The sequence below is a fragment of the Pleurodeles waltl genome, chromosome 3_1, assembly GCF_031143425.1.
Source record: "Pleurodeles waltl isolate 20211129_DDA chromosome 3_1, aPleWal1.hap1.20221129, whole genome shotgun sequence".
NCBI classification, from domain to species: domain Eukaryota; kingdom Metazoa; phylum Chordata; class Amphibia; order Caudata; family Salamandridae; genus Pleurodeles; species Pleurodeles waltl.
In genome coordinates, this window is record NC_090440.1 from 1,914,086,635 (window position 1) to 1,914,109,993 (window position 23,359).

Sequence of the window (23,359 nt, forward strand, 5' to 3'; positions counted from 1 at the left end):
ATACACCACAGAGGGCACCTTAGAGGTGCCCCCTGAAACTTAACCGACTGTCTGTGTAGGCTGACTAGTTCCAGCAGCCTGCCACACCAGAGACATGTTGCTGGCCCCATGGGGAGAGTGCCTTTGTCACTCTGAGGCCAGTAACAAAGCCTGCACTGGGTGGAGATGCTAACACCTCCCCCAGGCAGGAGCTGTGACACCTGGCGGTGAGCCTCAAAGGCTCACCCCTTTGTCACAGCCCAGCAGGGCACTCCAGCTTAGTGGAGTTGCCCGCCCCCTCCGGCCACGGCCCCCACTTTTGGCGGCAAGGCTGGAGGGAACAAAGAAAGCAACAAGGAGGAGTCACTGGCCAGTCAGGACAGCCCCTAAGGTGTCCTGAGCTGAGGTGACTCTGACTTTTAGAAATCCTCCATCTTGCAGATGGAGGATTCCCCCAATAGGGTTAGGATTGTGACCCCCTCCCCTTGGGAGGAGGCACAAAGAGGGTGTACCCACCCTCAGGGCTAGTAGCCATTGGCTACTAACCCCCCAGACCTAAACACGCCCTTAAATTTAGTATTTAAGGGCTACCCTGAACCCTAGAAAATTAGATTCCTGCAACTACGAGAAGAAGGACTGCCTAGCTGAAAAACCCCTGCAGAGGAAGACCAGAAGACGACAACTGCCTTGGCTCCAGAAACTCACCGGCCTGTCTCCTGCCTTCCAAAGATCCTGCTCCAGCGACGCCTTCCAAAGGGACCAGCGACCTCGACATCCTCTGAGGACTGCCCCTGCTTCGAAAAGACAAGAAACTCCCGAGGACAGCGGACCTGCTCCAAAGAAAAGCTGCAACTTTGTTTCCAGCAGCTTTAAAGAACCTTGCAAGCTCCCCGCAAAAGGCGTGAGACTTGCAACACTGCACCCGGCGACCCCGACTCGGCTGGTGGCGATCCAACACCTCAGGAGGGACCCCAGGACTACTCTAAGACTGTGAGTACAAAAACCTGTCCCCCCTGAGCCCCCACAGCGCCGCCTGCAGAGGGAATCCCGAGGCTTCCCCTGACCGCGACTCTTTGAATCCTAAGTCCCGACACCTGGGAGAGACCCTGCACCCGCAGCCCCCAGGACCTGAAGGACCGGACTTTCACTGGAGGAGTGACCCCCAGGAGTCCCTCTCCCTTGCCCAAGTGGAGGTTTCCCCGAGGAACCCCCCCCTTGCCTGCCTGCAGCGCTGAAGAGATCCCTAGATCTCCCATTGACTTCCATTACAAACCCGACGCTTGTTTCTACACTGCACCCGGCCGCCCCCGCGCTGCTGAGGGTGAAATTTCTGTGTGGACTGGTGTCCCCCCCGGTGCCCTACAAAACCCCCCTGGTCTGCCCTCCGAAGACGCGGGTACTTACCTGCAAGCAGACCGGAACCGGGGCACCCCCCTTCTCTCCATTCTAGCCTATGTGTTTTGGGCACCACTTTGAACTCTGCACCTGACCGGCCCTGAGCTGCTGGTGTGGTGACTTTGGGGTTGCTCTGAACCCCCAACGGTGGGCTACCTTGGACCAAGAACTGAACCCTGTAAGTGTCTTACTTACCTGGTAAAACTAACAAATACTTACCTCCCCTAGGAACTGTGAAAATTGCACTAAGTGTCCACTTTTAAAACAGCTATTTGTGAATAACTTGAAAAGTATACATGCAATTTTGATGATTTGAAGTTCCTAAAGTACTTACCTGCAATACCTTTCGAATGAGCTATTACATGTAGAATTTGAACCTGTGGTTCTTAAAATAAACTAAGAAAAGATATTTTTCTATACAAAAACCTATTGGCTGGATTTGTCTCTGAGTGTGTGTACCTCATTTATTGTCTATGTGTATGTACAACAAATGCTTAACACTACTCCTTGGATAAGCCTACTGCTCGACCACACTACCACAAAATAGAGCATTAGTATTATCTATTTTTACCACTATTTTACCTCTAAGGGGAACCCTTGGACTCTGTGCATGCTATTCCTTACTTTGAAATAGCACATACAGAGCCAACTTCCTACATTGGTGGATCAGCGGTGGGGTACAAGACTTTGCATTTGCTGGACTACTCAGCCAATACCTGATCACACGACAAATTCCAAAATTGTCATTAGAAATTGATTTTTGCAATTTGAAAAGTTTTCTAAATTCTTAAAAGACCTGCTAGGGCCTTGTGTTAGATCCTGTTTAGCATTTCTTTTAGAGTTTAAAAGTTTGTAAAAGTTTGAATTAGATTCTAGAACCAGTTTTAGTTTCTTAAAAAGTATTCCAACTTTTAGAAGCATAATGTCTAGCACAGATGTGAATGTGGTGGAACTCGACACCACACCTTACCTCCATCTACAGATGAGAGAGCTAAGGTCACTCTGTAAACTAAAGAAAATAGCAATGGGCCCCAAACCTACCAAAGTACAGCTCCAGGAGCTTTTGGCAGAGTTTGAAAAGGCCAACCCCTCTGAGGATGGCAACTCAGAGGATGAAGATAGTGACTTGGAGGGAAATTCCCCCCCTCCAGTCCTACTTAGGGAGAGCAGGGCTTCTCAAGCCCTGACTCCACAAATAATAGTCAGAGATGCTGGTTCCCTCACAGGAGGGACCAACAACTCTGAAATCACTGAGGATAACTCCAGTGAAGAGGACATCCAGTTAGCCAGGATGGCCAAAAGATTGGCTTTGGAAAGACAGATCCTAGCCATAGAGAGGGAAAGACAAGAGATGGGCCTAGGACCCATCAATGGTGGCAGCAACATAAATAGGGTCAGAGATTCTCCTGACATGTTGAAAATCCCCAAAGGGATTGTAACTAAATATGAAGATGGTGATGACATCACCAAATGGTTCACAGCTTTTGAGAGGGCTTGTGTAACCAGAAAAGTGAACAGATCTCACTGGGGTGCTCTCCTTTGGGAAATGTTCACAGGAAAGTGTAGGGATAGACTCCTCACACTCTCTGGACAAGATGCAGAATCTTATGACCTCATGAAGGGTACCCTGATTGAGGGCTTTGGATTCTCCACTGAGGAGTACAGGATTAGGTTCAGGGGGGCTCAAAAATCCTCGAGCCAGACCTGGGTTGACTTTGTTGACTACTCAGTGAAAACACTAGATGGTTGGATTCAAGGCAGTGGTGTAAATAATTATGATGGGCTGTACAATTTGTTTGTGAAAGAACACCTGTTAAGTAATTGTTTCAATGATAAACTGCATCAGCATCTGGTAGACCTAGGACCAATTTCTCCCCAAGAATTGGGAAAGAAGGCGGACCATTGGGTCAAGACAAGGGTGTCCAAGACTTCAACAGGGGGTGACCAAAAGAAAGGGGTCACAAAGACTCCCCAGCAGAAGGGTGATGAGACAACCAAAACTAAAAATAGTAAAGAGTCTTCTACAGGCCCCCAAAAACCTGCACAGGAGGGTGGGCCCAGAGCCTCTTCACAAAACAATGGGTACAAGGGTAAAAACTTTGATCCCAAAAAGGCCTGGTGTCATAGCTGTAAACAGCATGGACACCAAACTGGAGACAAGGCCTGTCCCAAGAAAAGTTCCACTCCAAACTCCCATCCAGGTAACACTGGTATGGCTAGTCTCCAAGTGGGATCAACAGTGTGCCCAGAGCAAATCAGGGTCCACACTGAAGCTACTCTAGTTTCTGAGGGTGGGGTGGATTTAGCCACACTAGCTGTCTGGCCGCCTAACATGCAAAAATACAGACAGCAACTCTTAATTAATGGGACTAGAATAGAGGGCCTGAGGGATACAGGTGCCAGTGTCACCATGGTGACAGAGAAACTGGTTTCCCCTGGCCAATACCTGACTGGAAAAACTTACACAGTCACCAACGCTGACAATCAGAGAAAAGTACATCCCATGGCAATGGTTACTTTAGAATGGGGAGGGGTCAATGGCCTGAAGCAGGTGGTGGTCTCCTCAAATATCCCAGTGGACTGTCTGCTTGGAAATGACCTGGAGTCCTCAGCATGGGCTGAGGTAGAGCTAAAAACCCATGCAGCAATGCTGGGTATCCCTGAACTGGTGTGTGTGAAAACAAGAGCACAGTGCAAGGCACAGGGTGAAAAAGTAGAGCTGGAGTCTGGAAAAATGGCCCAGCCTACCAAGAGAACAGGGAAGTCAGTTGGGAAGCCAACTGCAACACAGCAAAAGAAAGGGAACCTCTCTTCTCAGGAAGAAGTTCTGCCCTCTGAGGGAACTGAGCCTTTGGAGCTTGAACCTTATCAGGTTGAGCTCTTAGGCCCAGGGGGACCCTCAAGGGAGGAGCTGTGTAAGGGACAAGAAACCTGTCCCTCTCTTGAAGGCCTTAGGCAGCAAGCTGCTGAAGAGTCCAAAGGCAAGAAAAATGGAACACATAGGGTCTATTGGGAAGATGGGCTCCTGTACACTGAGGCCAGAGACCCCAAACCTGGTGCCACTAGGAGAGTGGTAGTGCCTCAGCTGTTCAGAGAGTTCATCCTAACATTGGCCCATGACATTCCCCTTGCTGGACATTTGGGACAAACCAAGACGTGGGAGAGGTTAGTCAACCACTTCTACTGGCCCAATATGTCCAACATGGTTAAGGAGTTTTGCCTCTCCTGCCCCACCTGTCAAGCCAGTGGTAAGACAGGTGGGCACCCAAAGGCCCCCCTCATTCCACTTCCAGTGGTGGGGGTGCCCTTTGAAAGAGTGGGTGTGGACATAGTTGGTCCACTGGAACCTCCCACAGCCTCAGGAAATATGTATATCCTGGTAGTAGTGGATCATGCTACCAGGTATCCTGAAGCTATTCCCCTTAGGTCGACTACTGCCCCTGCAGTAGCCAAGGCCCTCATTGGTATCTTTACCAGAGTGGGTTTCCCTAAGGAGGTGGTGTCTGACAGAGGTACCAACTTCATGTCAGCATACCTAAAGCACATGTGGAATGAGTGTGGAGTGACTTATAAATTCACTACACCTTACCATCCACAAACTAATGGCTTAGTTGAGAGATTCAACAAGACATTAAAGGGCATGATCATGGGGCTCCCAGAAAAACTCAAAAGGAGATGGGATGTCCTCCTGCCATGTCTGCTTTTCGCTTACAGGGAGGTACCACAGAAGGGAGTAGGGTTCTCACCCTTTGAACTTCTGTTTGGTCATCCTGTAAGGGGACCACTTGCCCTTGTTAAAGAAGGCTGGGAGAGACCTCTCCATGAGCCTAAACAGGACATAGTGGACTATGTACTTGGCCTTCGCTCTAGAATGGCAGAGTACATGGAAAAGGCAACCAAAAACCTTGAGGCCAGCCAACAGCTCCAGAAGTTTTGGTATGACCAAAAGGCTGCACTGGTTGAGTTCCAACCAGGGCAGAAAGTCTGGGTTCTGGAGCCTGTGGCTCCCAGGGCACTCCAGGACAAATGGAGTGGCCCTTACCCAGTACTAGAAAGGAAGAGTCAGGTCACCTACTTGGTGGACCTGGGCACAAGCAGGAGCCCCAAAAGGGTGATCCATGTAAACCGCCTTAAGCTCTTCCACGACAGGGCTGATGTCAATCTGTTGATGGTAACAGATGAGGATCAGGAGGCAGAGAGTGAACCTCTCCCTGATCTTCTGTCATCAGACCCAAAAGATGGTACAGTAGATGGAGTGATCTACTCAGACACCCTCTCTGGCCAACAGCAAGCTGATTGTAGGAGAGTCCTACAACAGTTTCCTGAACTCTTCTCCTTAACCCCTGGTCAGACACACCTGTGTACCCATGATGTGGACACAGGAGACAGCATGCCTGTCAAGAACAAAATCTTTAGACAGTCTGACCATGTTAAGGAAAGCATCAAGGTGGAAGTCCACAAGATGCTGGAATTGGGAGTCATTGAGCGCTCTGACAGCCCCTGGGCTAGCCCAGTGGTCTTAGTCCCCAAACCTCACACCACAGATGGAAAGAAAGAGATGAGGTTTTGTGTGGACTACAGAGGGCTCAATTCTGTCACCAAGACAGATGCTCATCCAATTCCAAGAGCTGATGAGCTCATTGATAAATTAGGTGCTGCCAAATTCCTAAGTACCTTTGACTTGACAGCAGGGTACTGGCAAATAAAAATGGCACCTGGAGCAAAAGAAAAGACAGCATTCTCCACACCTGATGGGCATTATCAGTTTACTGTTATGCCCTTTGGTTTAAAGAATGCCCCTGCCACCTTCCAAAGGTTGGTGAATCAAGTCCTTGCTGGCTTGGAGTCCTTTAGCACAGCTTATCTTGATGATATTGCTGTCTTTAGCTCCACCTGGCAGGATCACCTGGTCCACCTGAGGAAGGTTTTGAAGGCTCTGCAATCTGCAGGCCTCTCTATCAAGGCATCCAAATGCCAGATAGGGCAGGGAACTGTGGTTTATTTGGGACACCTTGTAGGTGGAGGCCAAGTTCAGCCACTCCAACCCAAGATCCAGACCATTCTGGACTGGGTAGCTCCAAAAACCCAGACTCAAGTCAGGGCATTCCTTGGCTTGACTGGGTACTACAGGAGGTTTGTGAAGGGATATGGATCCATTGTGACAGCCCTCACTGAGCTCACCTCCAAGAAAATGCCCAAGAAAGTGAACTGGACTGTGGACTGCCAACAGGCCTTTGACACCCTGAAACAAGCAATGTGCTCAGCACCAGTTCTCAAAGCTCCAGATTATTCTAAGCAGTTCATTGTGCAGACTGATGCCTCTGAACATGGGATAGGGGCAGTTTTGTCCCAAACAAATGATGATGGCCTTGACCAGCCTGTTGCTTTCATTAGCAGGAGGTTACTCCCCAGGGAGCAGCGTTGGAGTGCCATTGAGAGGGAGGCCTTTGCTGTGGTTTGGTCCCTGAAGAAGCTGAGACCATACCTCTTTGGGACTCACTTCCTAGTTCAAACTGACCACAGACCTCTCAAATGGCTGATGCAAATGAAAGGTGAAAATCCTAAACTGTTGAGGTGGTCCATCTCCCTACAGGGAATGGACTTTATAGTGGAACACAGACCTGGGACTGCCCATGCCAATGCAGATGGCCTTTCCAGGTTCTTCCACTTAGAAAATGAAGACTCTCTTGGGAAAGGTTAGTCTCATCCTCTTTCGTTTGGGGGGGGGTTGTGTAAGGAAATGCCTCCTTGGCATGGTTGCCCCCTGACTTTTTGCCTTTGCTGATGCTATGTTTACAATTGAAAGTGTGCTGAGGCCTGCTAACCAGGCCCCAGCACCAGTGTTCTTTCCCTAACCTGTACTTTTGTATCCACAATTGGCAGACCCTGGCATCCAGATAAGTCCCTTGTAACTGGTACTTCTAGTACCAAGGGCCCTGATGCCAAGGAAGGTCTCTAAGGGATGCAGCATGTCTTATGCCACCCTGGAGACCTCTCACTCAGCACAGACACACTGCTTGCCAGCTTGTGTGTGCTAGTGAGGACCAAACGAGTAAGTCGACATGGCACTCCCCTCAGGGTGCCATGCCAGCCTCTCACTGCCTATGCAGTATAGGTAAGACACCCCTCTAGCAGGCCTTACAGCCCTAAGGCAGGGTGCACTATACCATAGGTGAGGGTACCAGTGCATGAGCATGGTACCCCTACAGTGTCTAAACAAAACCTTAGACATTGTAAGTGCAGGGTAGCCATAAGAGTATATGGTCTGGGAGTCTGTCAAACACGAACTCCACAGCACCATAATGGCTACACTGAAAACTGGGAAGTTTGGTATCAAACTTCTCAGCACAATAAATGCACACTGATGCCAGTGTACATTTTATTGTAAAATACACCACAGAGGGCACCTTAGAGGTGCCCCCTGAAACTTAACCGACTGTCTGTGTAGGCTGACTAGTTCCAGCAGCCTGCCACACCAGAGACATGTTGCTGGCCCCATGGGGAGAGTGCCTTTGTCACTCTGAGGCCAGTAACAAAGCCTGCACTGGGTGGAGATGCTAACACCTCCCCCAGGCAGGAGCTGTGACACCTGGCGGTGAGCCTCAAAGGCTCACCCCTTTGTCACAGCCCAGCAGGGCACTCCAGCTTAGTGGAGTTGCCCGCCCCCTCCGGCCACGGCCCCCACTTTTGGCGGCAAGGCTGGAGGGAACAAAGAAAGCAACAAGGAGGAGTCACTGGCCAGTCAGGACAGCCCCTAAGGTGTCCTGAGCTGAGGTGACTCTGACTTTTAGAAATCCTCCATCTTGCAGATGGAGGATTCCCCCAATAGGGTTAGGATTGTGACCCCCTCCCCTTGGGAGGAGGCACAAAGAGGGTGTACCCACCCTCAGGGCTAGTAGCCATTGGCTACTAACCCCCCAGACCTAAACACGCCCTTAAATTTAGTATTTAAGGGCTACCCTGAACCCTAGAAAATTAGATTCCTGCAACTACGAGAAGAAGGACTGCCTAGCTGAAAAACCCCTGCAGAGGAAGACCAGAAGACGACAACTGCCTTGGCTCCAGAAACTCACCGGCCTGTCTCCTGCCTTCCAAAGATCCTGCTCCAGCGACGCCTTCCAAAGGGACCAGCGACCTCGACATCCTCTGAGGACTGCCCCTGCTTCGAAAAGACAAGAAACTCCCGAGGACAGCGGACCTGCTCCAAAGAAAAGCTGCAACTTTGTTTCCAGCAGCTTTAAAGAACCTTGCAAGCTCCCCGCAAAAGGCGTGAGACTTGCAACACTGCACCCGGCGACCCCGACTCGGCTGGTGGCGATCCAACACCTCAGGAGGGACCCCAGGACTACTCTAAGACTGTGAGTACAAAAACCTGTCCCCCCTGAGCCCCCACAGCGCCGCCTGCAGAGGGAATCCCGAGGCTTCCCCTGACCGCGACTCTTTGAATCCTAAGTCCCGACACCTGGGAGAGACCCTGCACCCGCAGCCCCCAGGACCTGAAGGACCGGACTTTCACTGGAGGAGTGACCCCCAGGAGTCCCTCTCCCTTGCCCAAGTGGAGGTTTCCCCGAGGAACCCCCCCCTTGCCTGCCTGCAGCGCTGAAGAGATCCCTAGATCTCCCATTGACTTCCATTACAAACCCGACGCTTGTTTCTACACTGCACCCGGCCGCCCCCGCGCTGCTGAGGGTGAAATTTCTGTGTGGACTGGTGTCCCCCCCGGTGCCCTACAAAACCCCCCTGGTCTGCCCTCCGAAGACGCGGGTACTTACCTGCAAGCAGACCGGAACCGGGGCACCCCCCTTCTCTCCATTCTAGCCTATGTGTTTTGGGCACCACTTTGAACTCTGCACCTGACCGGCCCTGAGCTGCTGGTGTGGTGACTTTGGGGTTGCTCTGAACCCCCAACGGTGGGCTACCTTGGACCAAGAACTGAACCCTGTAAGTGTCTTACTTACCTGGTAAAACTAACAAATACTTACCTCCCCTAGGAACTGTGAAAATTGCACTAAGTGTCCACTTTTAAAACAGCTATTTGTGAATAACTTGAAAAGTATACATGCAATTTTGATGATTTGAAGTTCCTAAAGTACTTACCTGCAATACCTTTCGAATGAGCTATTACATGTAGAATTTGAACCTGTGGTTCTTAAAATAAACTAAGAAAAGATATTTTTCTATACAAAAACCTATTGGCTGGATTTGTCTCTGAGTGTGTGTACCTCATTTATTGTCTATGTGTATGTACAACAAATGCTTAACACTACTCCTTGGATAAGCCTACTGCTCGACCACACTACCACAAAATAGAGCATTAGTATTATCTATTTTTACCACTATTTTACCTCTAAGGGGAACCCTTGGACTCTGTGCATGCTATTCCTTACTTTGAAATAGCACATACAGAGCCAACTTCCTACATCTTCCCTTGAGGGTCCCCCTGGGCTTAAGAGCTCAACCTGGTAAGGTTCAAGCTCCAAAGGCTCAGTTCCCTCAGAGGGCAGAACATCTTCCTGAGAAGAGAGGTTCCCTTTCTTTTGCTGTGTTGCAGTTGGTTTCCCAACTGACTTTCCTTTCCTCTTGGTAGGCTGGGCCATTCTTCCAGACTCCAGCTCTACTTGTTCACCCTGTGCCTTGCATTGTGCTCTTGTTTTCACACACACCAGTTCAGGGATACCCAGCATTGCTGCAGGGGTTTTTAGTTCTACCTCAGCCCATGCTGAGGACTCCAGGTCATTTCCAAGCAGACAGTCCACTGGGATATTTGAGGAGACCACCACCTGTTTCAGGCCATTGACCCCTCCCCATTCTAAAGTAACCATTGCCATGGGATGTACTTTTCTCTGATTGTCAGCGTTGGTGACTGTGTAAGTTTTTCCAGTCAGGTATTGGCCAGGGGAAACCAGTTTCTCTGTCACCATGGTGACACTGGCACCTGTATCCCTCAGGCCCTCTATTCTAGTCCCATTAATTAAGAGTTGCTGTCTGTATTTTTGCATGTTAGGCGGCCAGACAGCTAGTGTGGCTAAATCCACCCCACCCTCAGAAACTAGAGTAGCTTCAGTGTGGACCCTGATTTGCTCTGGGCACACTGTTGATCCCACTTGGAGACTAGCCATACCAGTGTTACCTGGATGGGAGTTTGGAGTGGAACCTTTCTTGGGACAGGCCTTGTCTCCAGTTTGGTGTCCATGCTGTTTACAGCTATGACACCAGGCCTTTTTGGGATCAAAGTTTTTACCCTTGTACCCATTGTTTTGTGAAGAGGCTCTGGGCCCACCCTCCTGTGCAGGTTTTTGGGGGCCTGTAGAAGACTCTTTACTATTTTTAGTTTTGGTTGTCTCATCACCCTTCTGCTGGGGAGTCTTTGTGACCCCTTTCTTTTGGTCACCCCCTGTTGAAGTCTTGGACACCCTTGTCTTGACCCAATGGTCCGCCTTCTTTCCCAATTCTTGGGGAGAAATTGGTCCTAGGTCTACCAGATGCTGATGCAGTTTATCATTGAAACAATTACTTAACAGGTGTTCTTTCACAAATAAATTGTACAGCCCATCATAATTACTTACACCACTGCCTTGAATCCAACCATCTAGTGTTTTCACTGAGTAGTCAACAAAGTCAACCCAGGTCTGGCTCGAGGATTTTTGAGCCCCCCTGAACCTAATCCTGTACTCCTCAGTGGAGAATCCAAAGCCCTCAATCAGGGTACCCTTCATGAGGTCATAAGATTCTGCATCTTGTCCAGAGAGTGTGAGGAGTCTATCCCTACACTTTCCTGTGAACATTTCCCAAAGGAGAGCACCCCAGTGAGATCTGTGCACTTTTCTGGTTACACAAGCCCTCTCAAAAGCTGTGAACCATTTGGTGATGTCATCACCATCTTCATATTTAGTTACAATCCCTTTGGGGATTTTCAACATGTCAGGAGAATCTCTGACCCTATTTATGTTGCTGCCACCATTGATGGGTCCTAGGCCCATCTCTTGTCTTTCCCTCTCTATGGCTAGGATCTGTCTTTCCAAAGCCAATCTTTTGGCCATCCTGGCTAACTGGATGTCCTCTTCACTGGGGCTATCCTCAGTGATTTCAGAGGTGTTGGTCTCTCCTGTGAGGGAACCAGCATCTCTGACTATTATTTTAGGAGTCAGGGTTTGAGGGACCCTGTTCTCCCTAGATAGGACTGGTAGGGGGGAATTTTCCTCCAAGTCACTATCCTCTTCCTCTGAGTTGCCACCCTCAGAGGGGTTGGCCTTTTCAAACTCTGCCAAAAGCTCCTGGAGCTGTATTTTGGTAGGTTTGGGGCCCATTGTTATTTTCTTTAGTTTACAGAGTGACCTTAGCTCTCTCATCTGTAGATGGAGGTAAGGTGTGGTGTCGAGTTCCACCACATTCACATCTGTGCTAGACATTTTGCTTCTAAAAGTTGGGATACTTTTTAAGAATCTACAACTAGTTCTAGGTTCTAATTCAAACTTTTACAAACTTTTAAACTCTACAAGAAATGCTAAACAGGATCTAACACAAGGCCCTAGCAGGTCTTTTAAGAATTTAGAAAAATTTCAAATTGCAAAAATCAATTTCTAATGACAATTTTGGAATTTGTCGTGTGATCAGGTATTGGCTGAGTAGTCCAGCAAATGCAAAGTCTTGTACCCCACCGCTGATCCACCAATGTAGGAAGTTGGCTCTGTATGTGCTATTTCAAAGTAAGGAATAGCATGCACAGAGTCCAAGGGTTCCCCTTAGAGGTAAAATAGTGGTAAAAATAGATAATACTAATGCTCTATTTTGTGGTAGTGTGGTCGAGCAGTAGGCTTATCCAAGGAGTAGTGTTAAGCATTTGTTGTACATACACATAGACAATAAATGAGGTACACACACTCAGAGACAAATCCAGCCAATAGGTTTTTATATAGAAAAATATCTTTTCTTAGTTTATTTTAAGAACCACAGGTTCAAATTCTACATGTAATATCTCATTCGAAAGGTATTGCAGGTAAGTACTTTAGGAACTTCAAATCATCAAAATTGCATGTATACTTTTCAAGTTATTGACAAATAGCTGTTTTAAAAGTGGACACTTAGTGCAATTTTCACAGTTCCTGGGGGAGGTAAGTTTTTGTTAGTTTTACCAGGTAAGTAGGACACTTACAGGGTTCAGTTCTTGGTCCAAGGTAGCCCACCGTTGGGGGTTCAGAGCAACCCCAAAGTCACCACACCAGCAGCTCAGGGCCGGTCAGGTGCAGAGTTCCAAGTGGTGCCCAAAACACATAGGCTAGAATGGAGAGAAGGGGGTGCCCCGGTTCCGGTCTGCTTGCAGGTAAGTACCCGCGTCTTCGGAGGGCAGACCAGGGGGGTTTTGTAGGGCACCGGGGGGGGACACAAGTTGACACAGAAATTTCACCCTCAGCAGCGCGGGGGCGGCCGGGTGCAGTGTAGAAACAAGCGTCGGGTTTGTAATGGAAGTCAATGGGAGATCTAGGGATCTCTTCAGCGCTGCAGGCAGGCAAGGGGGGGATTCCTCGGGGAAACCTCCACTTGGGCGAGGGAGAGGGACTCCTGGGGGTCACTCCTCCAGTGAAAGTCCGGTCCTTCAGGTCCTGGGGGCTGCGGGTGCAGGGTCTCTCCCAGGCGTCGGGACTTTAGGTTCAAAGAGTCGCGGTCAGGGGAAGCCTCGGGATTCCCTCTGCAGGCGGCGCTGTGGGGGCTCAGGGGGGACAGGTTTTGGTACTCACAGTATCAGAGTAGTCCTGGGGTCCCTCCTGAGGTGTTGGATCGCCACCAGCCGAGTCGGGGTCGCCGGGTGCAGTGTTGCAAGTCTCACGCTTCTTGCGGGGAGCTTGCAGGGATCTTTAAAGTTGCTGGAAACAAAGTTGCAGCTTTTCTTGGAGCAGGTCCGCTGTCCTCGGGAGTTTCTTGTCTTTTCGAAGCAGGGGCAGTCCTCAGAGGATGTCGAGGTCGCTGGTCCCTTCGGAAGGCGTCGCTGGAGCAGGATCTTTGGAAGGCAGGAGACAGGCCGGTGAGTTTCTGGAGCCAAGGCAGTTGTCGTCTTCTGGTCTTCCGCTGCAGGGGTTTTCAGCTGGGCAGTCCTTCTTCTTGTTGCAGGAATCTAATTTTCTAGGGTTCAGGGTAGCCCTTAAATACTAAATTTAAGGGCGTGTTTAGGTCTGGGGGGTTAGTAGCCAATGGCTACTAGCCCTGAGGGTGGGTACACCCTCTTTGTGCCTCCTCCCAAGGGGAGGGGGTCACAATCCTAACCCTATTGGGGGAATCCTCCATCTGCAAGATGGAGGATTTCTAAAAGTTAGAGTCACCTCAGCTCAGGACACCTTAGGGGCTGTCCTGACTGGCCAGTGACTCCTCCTTGTTATTCTCATTATTTTCTCCGGCCTTGCCGCCAAAAGTGGGGCCTGGCCGGAGGGGGCGGGCAACTCCACTAGCTGGAGTGTCCTGCTGGGTTGGCACAAAGGAGGTGAGCCTTTGAGGCTCACCGCCAGGTGTGACAATTCCTGCCTGGGAGAGGTGTTAGCATCTCCACCCAGTGCAGGCTTTGTTACTGGCCTCAGAGTGACAAAGGCACTCTCCCCATGGGGCCAGCAACATGTCTCGGTTTGTGGCAGGCTGCTAAAACTAGTCAGCCTACACAGATAGTCGGTTAAGTTTCAGGGGGCACCTCTAAGGTGCCCTCTGTGGTGTATTTTACAATAAAATGTACACTGGCATCAGTGTGCATTTATTGTGCTGAGAAGTTTGATACCAAACTTCCCAGTTTTCAGTGTAGCCATTATGGTGCTGTGGAGTTCGTGTTTGACAGACTCCCAGACCATATACTCTTATGGCTACCCTGCACTTACAATGTCTAAGGTTTTATTTAGACACTGTAGGGGTACCATGCTCATGCACTGGTACCCTCACCTATGGTATAGTGCACCCTGCCTTAGGGCTGTAAGGCCTGCTAGAGGGGTGTCTTACCTATACTGCATAGGCAGTGAGAGGCTGGCATGGCACCCTGAGGGGAGTGCCATGTCGACTTACTCGTTTTGTCCTCACTAGCACACACAAGCTGGCAAGCAGTGTGTCTGTGCAGAGTGAGAGGTCTCCAGGGTGGCATAAGACATGCTGCAGCCCTTAGAGACCTTCCTTGGCATCAGGGCCCTTGGTACTAGAAGTACCAGTTACAAGGGACTTATCTGGATGCCAGGGTCTGCCAATTGTGGATACAAAAGTACAGGTTAGGGAAAGAACACTGGTGCTGGGGCCTGGTTAGCAGGCCTCAGCACACTTTCAATTGTAAACATAGCATCAGCAAAGGCAAAAAGTCAGGGGGCAACCATGCCAAGGAGGCATTTCCTTACACCAGTGTACATCTGTTCGTGGCATCAGTCGCTGAGATTCACATGGTCTGCATAGCTCGCCATCTGGTGTTGGGTCGGAGTGTTACAAGTTGTTTTTCTTCGAAGAAGTGTTTTCGAGTCACTGTACCGAGTGACTCCTCCTTCTGTGCTCATTGCGCATGGGCGTCGACTCCATCTTCGATTGTTTTCCCCGCAGAGGGTGAGGTAGGAGTTGTGCTATAGTAATAGTGCCCGCGCAATGAAATGTGTAAGTATGTACCTATTAAAGGTTTAAATAATATATATACAAATGTACAAAATTGAAGGTAACTTCTGAACTGCTACAGGCTTCCGGGGAGGTGGGTGGGCCCATGTGAATCTCAGCGACTGATGCCACGAACAGATGTACACTGGGTAAGTGACATTTTCAGTTCGATGGCATCTGTCGCTGTAGATACACATGGTCTGCATAGACTAGTAAGCAGTTATTTCCCCATAAGCGGTGGTTTAGCCTGTAGGAGTAGAAGTTGTCTGAAATAGAGTTCTTAATACAGCTTGACCTACTGCAGCTTGTTGTGCGGATAGCACATCTATACAGTAGTGTTTGGTGAATGTGTGAGGCGTAGACCATGTGGCTGCCTTACATATTTCATGCTTTGGGATGTTTCCTAAAAAGGCCATTGAAGCACCTTTTTTCCTTGTTGAATGTGCCCTGGGAGTAATGGGCAGTTGTCTTTTTGCTTTAAGGTAGCAGATTTGGATGCATTTAACAATCCATCTGGCTATACCTTGTTTTGATATTGGGTTACCTGCATGAGGTTTTTGGAATGCAATAAACAGCTGTTTAGTCTTTCTGATGTTCTTTGTTCTGTCAATGTAGTACATTAATGCTCTTTTGACATCTAATGTATGTAGTGCTCTTTCAGCCACAGAATCTGGCTGTGGGAAAAAAACTGGCAGTTCTACCGATTTAGATGGAACGGTGAAATAACTTTTGGTAAAAATTTTGGATTAGGTCGTAGGACGACCTTATTTTTATGTATTTGTATAAAAGGTTCCTGTGTTGTGAACGCTTGAATTTCACTTACTCTTCTCAGAGATGTAATGGCGATGAGAAAGGCAACTTTCCAGGTTAGGAATTGTATTCCGCAAGAGTGCATGGGTTCGAAAGGTGGGCCCATGAGTCTTGTTAGGACCACGTTTAGGTTCCATGAAGGAACAGGTGGTGTTCTTGGTGGTATAATTCTTTTAAGACCTTCTATGAATGCTTTGATGACTGGTATCCTATACAAGGAAGTTGAATAGGTAGTCTGCAGGTATGCAGATATTGCTGCAAGGTGTATTTTAATAGAAGAGAAGGCTAGCTTTGCTTTTTGTAAATGGAGCAAGTAATTTACTATATGTTTTGGAGTTGCGTCTAGTGGTTGTATCTGATTATGATGGCAGTAACAAACAAATCTTTTCCACTTACTTGCGTAGCAGTGTCTAGTGGATGGCCTTCTGGCCTGCTTTATGACTTCCATACACTCTTGGCTAAGTTGTAAGTGTCCGAATTCTAGGATTTCAGGAGCCAGATTGCTAGATTCAGCGATGCTGGATCTGGGTGTCTGATCTGTTGGTTGTGTTGCGTTAACAGATCTGGTTTGTTCGGCAGTTTGATGTGGGGTACTACAGAAAGATCTAGCAGTGTTGTGTACCAGGGTTGTCTTGCCCACGTTGGTGCTATTAAAATGAGTTTGAGTTTGTTTTGACTCAATTTGTTTACTAGATACGGGAGGAGAGGGAGAGGAGGAAAAGCGTAAGCAAATATTCCTGACCAGTTCATCCATAGGGCATTGCCTTGGGATTGCTTGTGTGGGTATCTGGACGCAAAGTTTTGGCATTTTGCGTTCTCTTTTGTTGCAAATAAGTCTATTTGAGGTGTTCCCCAGAGTGTGAAGTAGGTGTTCAGAATTTGTGGGTGGATTTCCCATTCGTGGACTTGCTGGTGATCTCGAGAGAGATTGTCTGCCAGTTGATTCTGGATCCCTGGAATAAACTGTGCTATTAGGCGAATTTGATGGTGGATTGCCCACTTCCATATGTTTTGAGCTAATAAGCTTAACTGCGTTGAATGTGTTCCTCCTGGTTTGTTTAGATAATACATCGTTGTCATGTTGTCTGTTTTGACAAGGATGTATTTGTGGGTTATGATTGGTTGGAAAGCTTTTAGTGCTTGAAAAACTGCTAATAATTCTAGATGATTTATATGCAGTTTCGTTTGATGTATGTTCCATTGTCCTCTTATGTTGTGTTGATTGAGATGTGCTCCCCACCCTGTCATGGAAGCATCTGTTGTTATTACGTACTGTGGCACTGGGTCTTGGAAAGGCCGCCCTTTGTTTAAATTTATACTGTTCCACCATAGAAGCGAGAGGTAAGTTTGGCGGTCTATTAACACCAGATCTAGAAGGTGACCCTGTGCTTGAGACCACTGTGAGGCTAGGCACTGTTGTAAGGGCCTCATGTGCAGTCTTGCGTTTGGGACAATGGCTATGCATGAGGACATCATGCCTAGGAGCTGTAGTATTGTTCTTGCTTGTATGGTTTGATTTGGAGACATGTGTTGAATGACTCTGTTGAAATTGTGAATTCTTTGTGGAGTTGGCGTTGCTACTCCTTTCGTCGTGTCTATTATGGCTCCTAGATATTGCTGTACTTTGCTTGGCTGAATGTTGGATTTTGCAATGCTGACGGTGAACCCTAGTTTGTAGAGGGTTTGTATGACTTGATTTGTGTGGTTTGAGCATTGTGTGAGCGAACTGGTTTTGATTAGCCAGTCGTCTAGATACGGGAATACATGTATTTGCTGCCTTCTGATGTGTGCAGCGACTACTGCTAGGCATTTTGTGAATACCCTTGGAGCGGTTGTTAAACCGAAAGGCAATACTTTGAATTGGTAATGTATTCCTTTGAATACAAACCTTAGATATTTTCTGTGAGATTGATGTATTGGTATATGGAAATATGCGTCCTTGAGGTCTAGGGTTGTCATGTAGTTGTGTTTTTTGAGCAATGGTAACACTTCTTGTAGTGTGACCATGTGAAAGTGGTCTGATTTGATGAATGTGTTTACTACTCTGAGGTCTAGAATTGGTCTCAGTGTTTTGTCCTTTTTTGGTATCAAGAAGTACAGTGAATAAACTCCTGTGTTTATTTGTGTGCTTGGTACGAATTCTATTGCATTTTTTTGCAGTAGTGCTTGAACTTCTATCTCTAGAAGCTGTGAATGGTGTTTTGATAAATGTTTTGATTTTGGTGGTATGTCTGGAGGGAATTGCAGAAATTCTATGCAATAACCATGTTGGATAATTGCTAGGACCCATGTGTCTGTAGTTATTTCCTCCCATGCTTCGTAATATTGACCTATCCTTCCCCCCACTGGTGTTGTGTGGGGGGGGTGAGTGACGTGTGAGTCACTGCTTGTTGGTAGTGGTTTTGGGGCTTTGAAATCTTCCTCTATTCCTAGGGAATTGCCCTCCTCTATACTGGCCCCGAAAGCCTCCCCTGTACTGTCCCTGGTAGGTGGACGGTGCGGACTGTGAGGTACTGGCTTGTGTGGCCTGACCCCGAAACCCTCCTCTAAAAGGTGTTTTGCGGAAGGTGGTATAAGATCCTCTGCTCTGCGGGGAGTAGAGTGCGCCCATGGCCTTGGCAGTGTCAGTGTCCTTTTTGAGCTTTTCTATGGCTGTATCGACCTCCGGACCGAACAGAAGTTTTTCGTTTACTGGCATGTTAAGTACTGCCTGCTGAATTTCTGGCTTGAATCCAGACGTTCTGAGCCATGCGTGCCTACGGATGGTAACCGACGTATTAATGGTCCTTGCGGCTGTGTCTGCTGCATCCATAGAGGAGCGTATTTGATTGTTGGAAATGTTTTGACCCTCTTCAACAACCTGTTTTGCTCTCTTTTGTAGATCTTTTGGGAGATGTTCAATGAGATGCTGCATCTCATCCCAGTGGGCTCTGTCGTATCGCGCTAGCAGCGCTTGTGAGTTTGCGATGCGCCACTGGGTTGCTGCCTGGACAGCGACCCTCTTCCCGGCTGCATCGAACTTTCTGCTTTCTTTATCTGGGGGAGGTGCATCCCCAGAAGTGTGTGAATTTGCCCGTTTTCTGGCAGCCCCTACCACCACAGAATCTGGTGGCAGCTGAGAGGTGATGAATACAGGGTCCGTAGGAGGCGCCTTATACTTTGTCCACTCTAGGCGTTACTGCCCTACTTTTAACTGGCTCCTTGAAGATCTCCTTTGCATGGCGTAGCATGCCTGGGAGCATAGGCAGGCTTTGGTAGGAGCTGTGGGTGGAGGAGAGGGTGTTAAATAAAAAGTCATCCTCTACTTGTTCAGAGTGTAGTTCCACATTATGGAACTGAGCTGCTCTAGCCACCACTTGTGAATAGGCTGTGCTGTCCTCAGGTGGTGATGGCCTAGTTGGGTATGTGTCTGGGCTGTTATCAGACACTGGTGCATCGTACAAGTCCCACGCGTCTTGATCTTGGTCGTCGTGGCTCATGGCGGTGTGAGCTGGCGAATGTGACGGGGTGGAAGTTGGCGAAGCCGGAGTTACATGTGGAGGCGAGGGAGGAGGTGTTACCGTCTTTGCTGTTTGTTGTTGAGGAGCCTCTCGTGCTACAAACTGAAGTGTTCTCTTTCTTTTGACAGGTGGAAGGGTACTGATCTTCCCTGTCCCCTGCTGAATAAAAATACGCTTTTGCGTGTGATCCACTTCAGTGGATTGCAGTTCTTGTTCGAATCTGTGTCTTTTCATTTGTGAAGACATAGAAAGTTCTTCAGTATAGGAGCCTGAAACTGGGTCTGTTGGTGCTTTTTTCGGCTCCGAAAACCCTGTTGTTTGTTTTTTCGGCTCCGAGGTAACCTTCCTTTTCTTTTGTGCCGAAAAATCTTGGCCTCTATGGTCTTCGGCACCACTGTCTCGGCGTCGATCCGTGTCGGATGCTTCTCTTTAGCACTCTCTCGGTCCCGAGGAGGCTGCGTGCCGGTGTCTCGACCGGAGTCGGACGATCTCGACACTGAATGGGCCTTTTTCGGTGCCGATTGTTGGTCACCGTGAATTTGGGTTGAGCCATGGCCGGTTGGCAGTGGCGTCCCCTGGGCCTTTTTGCCTTTTTTAATTTCTGATCTCGACGTCTTACTCACAGTTTTTGTATTGTCGAGTTCGTCGGAGTCTGAATCCTGGATGGAAAAGGATTCCTCCTGTTCCTCTTCTGTCTCGAACTGTCGATGCTCCTTTGGCGTGGACGCCATCTGCAGTCTTCTCGCTCGACGGTCGCGTAGAGTTTTTCGGGTCCGGAACGCCCGACAGGCCTCACAGGATTCTTCGCTGTGCTCGGGTGACAGGCACAGGTTACAGACCGAGTGTTGGTCCGTATAGGGATATTTGTTGTGGCATTCAGGGCAGAATCGAAACGGGGTCCGTTCCATCGGCGTTGTTCTCCACGCGGTCGGGCCGACTAGGCCCCGACGGTGTGCCGAAATCTACCCCGAAGGGCACCGAAGCGCTTCGATGTTCAATGCGTCGTCGTATGTGTTTATCTCGAACCGGATCGCAACGATACCGTCGAAAATCTTCCGTTTTCAGCTATCTTTCCGTTCCGAAACTCGGAGCGACAGGAACACGTCCGAACCCGATGGCGGAAAGAAAACAATCGAAGATGGAGTCGACGCCCATGCGCAATGAGCACAGAAGGAGGAGTCACTCGGTACAGTGACTCGAAAACACTTCTTCGAAGGAAAAACAACTTGTAACACTCCGACCCAACACCAGATGGCGAGCTATGCAGACCATGTGTATCTACAGCGACAGATGCCATCGAACATATTGTTCTTATGATGCTCACTGTCGCTCCATTTCAAACCCTAAAAAATAAATATTATTTTTTAAAAGTGGCTGCAGTTAATTATCCAGGGGGAATAGGGGGCGTATTAGAGTGTTGATGGGCGGGAACTCCTCTATGTCATTCAAACAACCTCAAGGCAGAGCACCAACAGGTTTGGGCCACATTCCACACGTTTCAAATCTAGTGCAAAACTACAGTGAAAATCATCAGCGACCACAAATCTGGGTCCCTAACCATTCTTTCAAAGGGGTCCAAGAGATAATCTCAATGCTTGACTGTCCAATGCACTAGACTTAAAGATAAATTGAAAAACTGTTTAAAATGCCTAATACAATTTAAGTGTATTGGGCTTCTGCATGTATTCTTGTAAGATCAATATGGTTTTGCCCTTTATTTTCTATTCTCCATGCAGGACCACTGGTGGGCCAAACAGTGCACCTCCATTTTGTTTTCTGCTTAGTGGAGTGGGGTGGAGTGGGGTGGGGTGGAGGTACTCTACCCGTCATGTCATTTTCATCTCTCACCTTTGCCCATTCCCATAGGGCATGAGCAGTGCCCATCTTCATTCACGTCCACTGGCTGCTTTCCCCCAGTGATGACTGGATTGTGCTCATGGTTGGGTTATCAGTGCTAAGCATACCACTTTCTATCTTACTACATAACCTCTCCTCCAAGTGTATCAGATAAAGGAAAGAGATGCTAAAGCTGTCACTCCTGGATAGACCCCTGTGGTGTACTACTTGGGGATTCCACATCAATTGTGGCTTCTTATTTATGATACAGACCTCCATAAAGACAACAAAAATCCGAATGAGTGACTGTATTTATACTCCGTCTCTGTGACCCTTCGGACCGGACTACGACCTTGGCGGATGTGATACTATATCCTATCCACAGTATAACAAGTTCCGTTATACTCTATGGAACTTGTAAAACAGCGGGCGGAATATCGGCCACATTTGTGACGCAGTGTCCCATCCGCCAAGGTCGTATTCAGGCCCTTCATGCTTAAGCAGAGAAACAATGCTGCACCACATTTAGAGCATATCGCTAAAGCATCTGACCCTATACCACCACTTTAGGCAATTCTAGAACCAACACCCTTTCAAGAATGCACTACAAAAGGACTCATAGGAACCCTTTCAACAGTGCACTCCGAAAGGGCTCACAGGAACCCTATATAAATCCAAGAACAATACAGTACCACTTTGCGCAGGTCAAGCACTTGCAGGACTCTGATATATGTCAAGTTGCAAAAGGAGCATGTTCTTTCAGTTCAATCCACATCCAAAACTCAAGATATGGATATATTTCTGACCCCTCGCCTGCCTACTTCTCAATTCTAGGCCAATAGCAGATCATTGTGACATATCCACCCGGCCCCCAAAGCATGAGAATTTTAACACCTCTGCCACACCGGTCATGGTTGACACTTACAAGTTCACATCATGCTTCATGAGGCGCATCCTGGCATCTCGTGGCCAGCACTTCTTGTTGTTGTAGCCCACAATATTCTCATTATTGGGGTCAGGGTGCTCAGTCAGGTAGCGCTGGATCAAATCACGGGCCTCATCAGCAGAAAATCTGAAGGTTAAAAAATAAATTAAAAAAAAAAAAAAAAAAATCAGGGTCAATTCATACTATCTCTGTAGAGCTGTGAGACTAAGCTGATTATCATAAAAGGAGGATTATTTTAATGTTTGTAAAATTTTTTTAAAAAAACGCAGGACGGGAGAATTTAAAGGGTCATTCAGTGTAAAGAAAAACACTGTATCCTACATCCCTAACAATCACAAATAGGCATTCCAGAATGTATGAGTGTGCTAAAGTCAGCTGGGTTTCTGAAGTCAAACGTAACACCAATCACCAGATGGTTCCTTAATAATAGGGCTGTGGTAATTTAATGCACAAAAGAGAAACTGTTTCTGTAATCAAAGGGATTAAAGACTTTTTAGGTCAAGTGCGCAAGCGCTTGGACGTGGTGTTATCTGTGGAGTACTAACCGCACCAACCACTATCACTTGTTCATGTGCTTGCCTTTCAAAGAAACCTTTGTTATCAATGGTAAGTGCTTTACATTTGTTCCTCCTTGGGGCAGTTATGTTACCACCTTGGCCATCGACTCTGTTACATGGATAACTGCACGTTTGCTGATAGTTTTGACTGCTTGAGAACTTTTTTCTTTTTGTGTCTCTCCTTCACGCTCATGGGGGCTTGTTTATGTCAACTTTTACTTTTCATTTTCAATTTATGTGGCAAGAAAAGTCCAGTTAGGAATTTACAATGCTAATAGCTCTAACTCGAGCAAAGAGGAGACCCATTGCATTGCAAATGCTTGTTATGACTTGCAAGCACAGAGGAGGCAGACTGAGAAGCAAGGATGTCTGTCATGGAAATAAAAGGGGTGTTATTACATGAGCCTGGGGGTCAGAGTTTGGCTTGCAGGGGCAGTTAATCAATGCCTATGAAAGATGAGAAGCTAAATGCCTGAGATAAGCCAGAATTACTCCTTTAAAGTTATCTAGAGGAACATTGTGGCTTGTGTGATGGGTGATGGGCAGTATGGTAGCACTGTCAGCATGAGCTTGCTGGGGGTGACGGTGAAAGGAAAGCACACCAAAGTTGCAAAGGGTGAAGGTAAAATGGAATACAACATGTATTCTTTTGATGTGCTGGTGGTGCTTGCTTCATATGTATGGAGGGACCAATGAATGCATGAGGCAGGGAAGTATTCAAACAAATGCATTAGAAG

At 48.0% G+C, this 23,359-nt stretch overlaps 1 protein-coding gene across 1 annotated transcript in view; it reads right to left on the reverse strand.

Moving 5' to 3' along the window:
* The window catches only part of PRPF8 (pre-mRNA processing factor 8), a 200,002-nt gene that overhangs the window by 142,376 nt on the left and 34,267 nt on the right, over window positions 1-23,359 (reverse strand). The window contains exon 22 of the mRNA XM_069226117.1: window positions 22,045-22,191. Within this exon, the coding sequence (XP_069082218.1) occupies window positions 22,045-22,191 (147 nt within the window). The remainder of the gene's footprint in view (window positions 1-22,044; window positions 22,192-23,359) is intronic.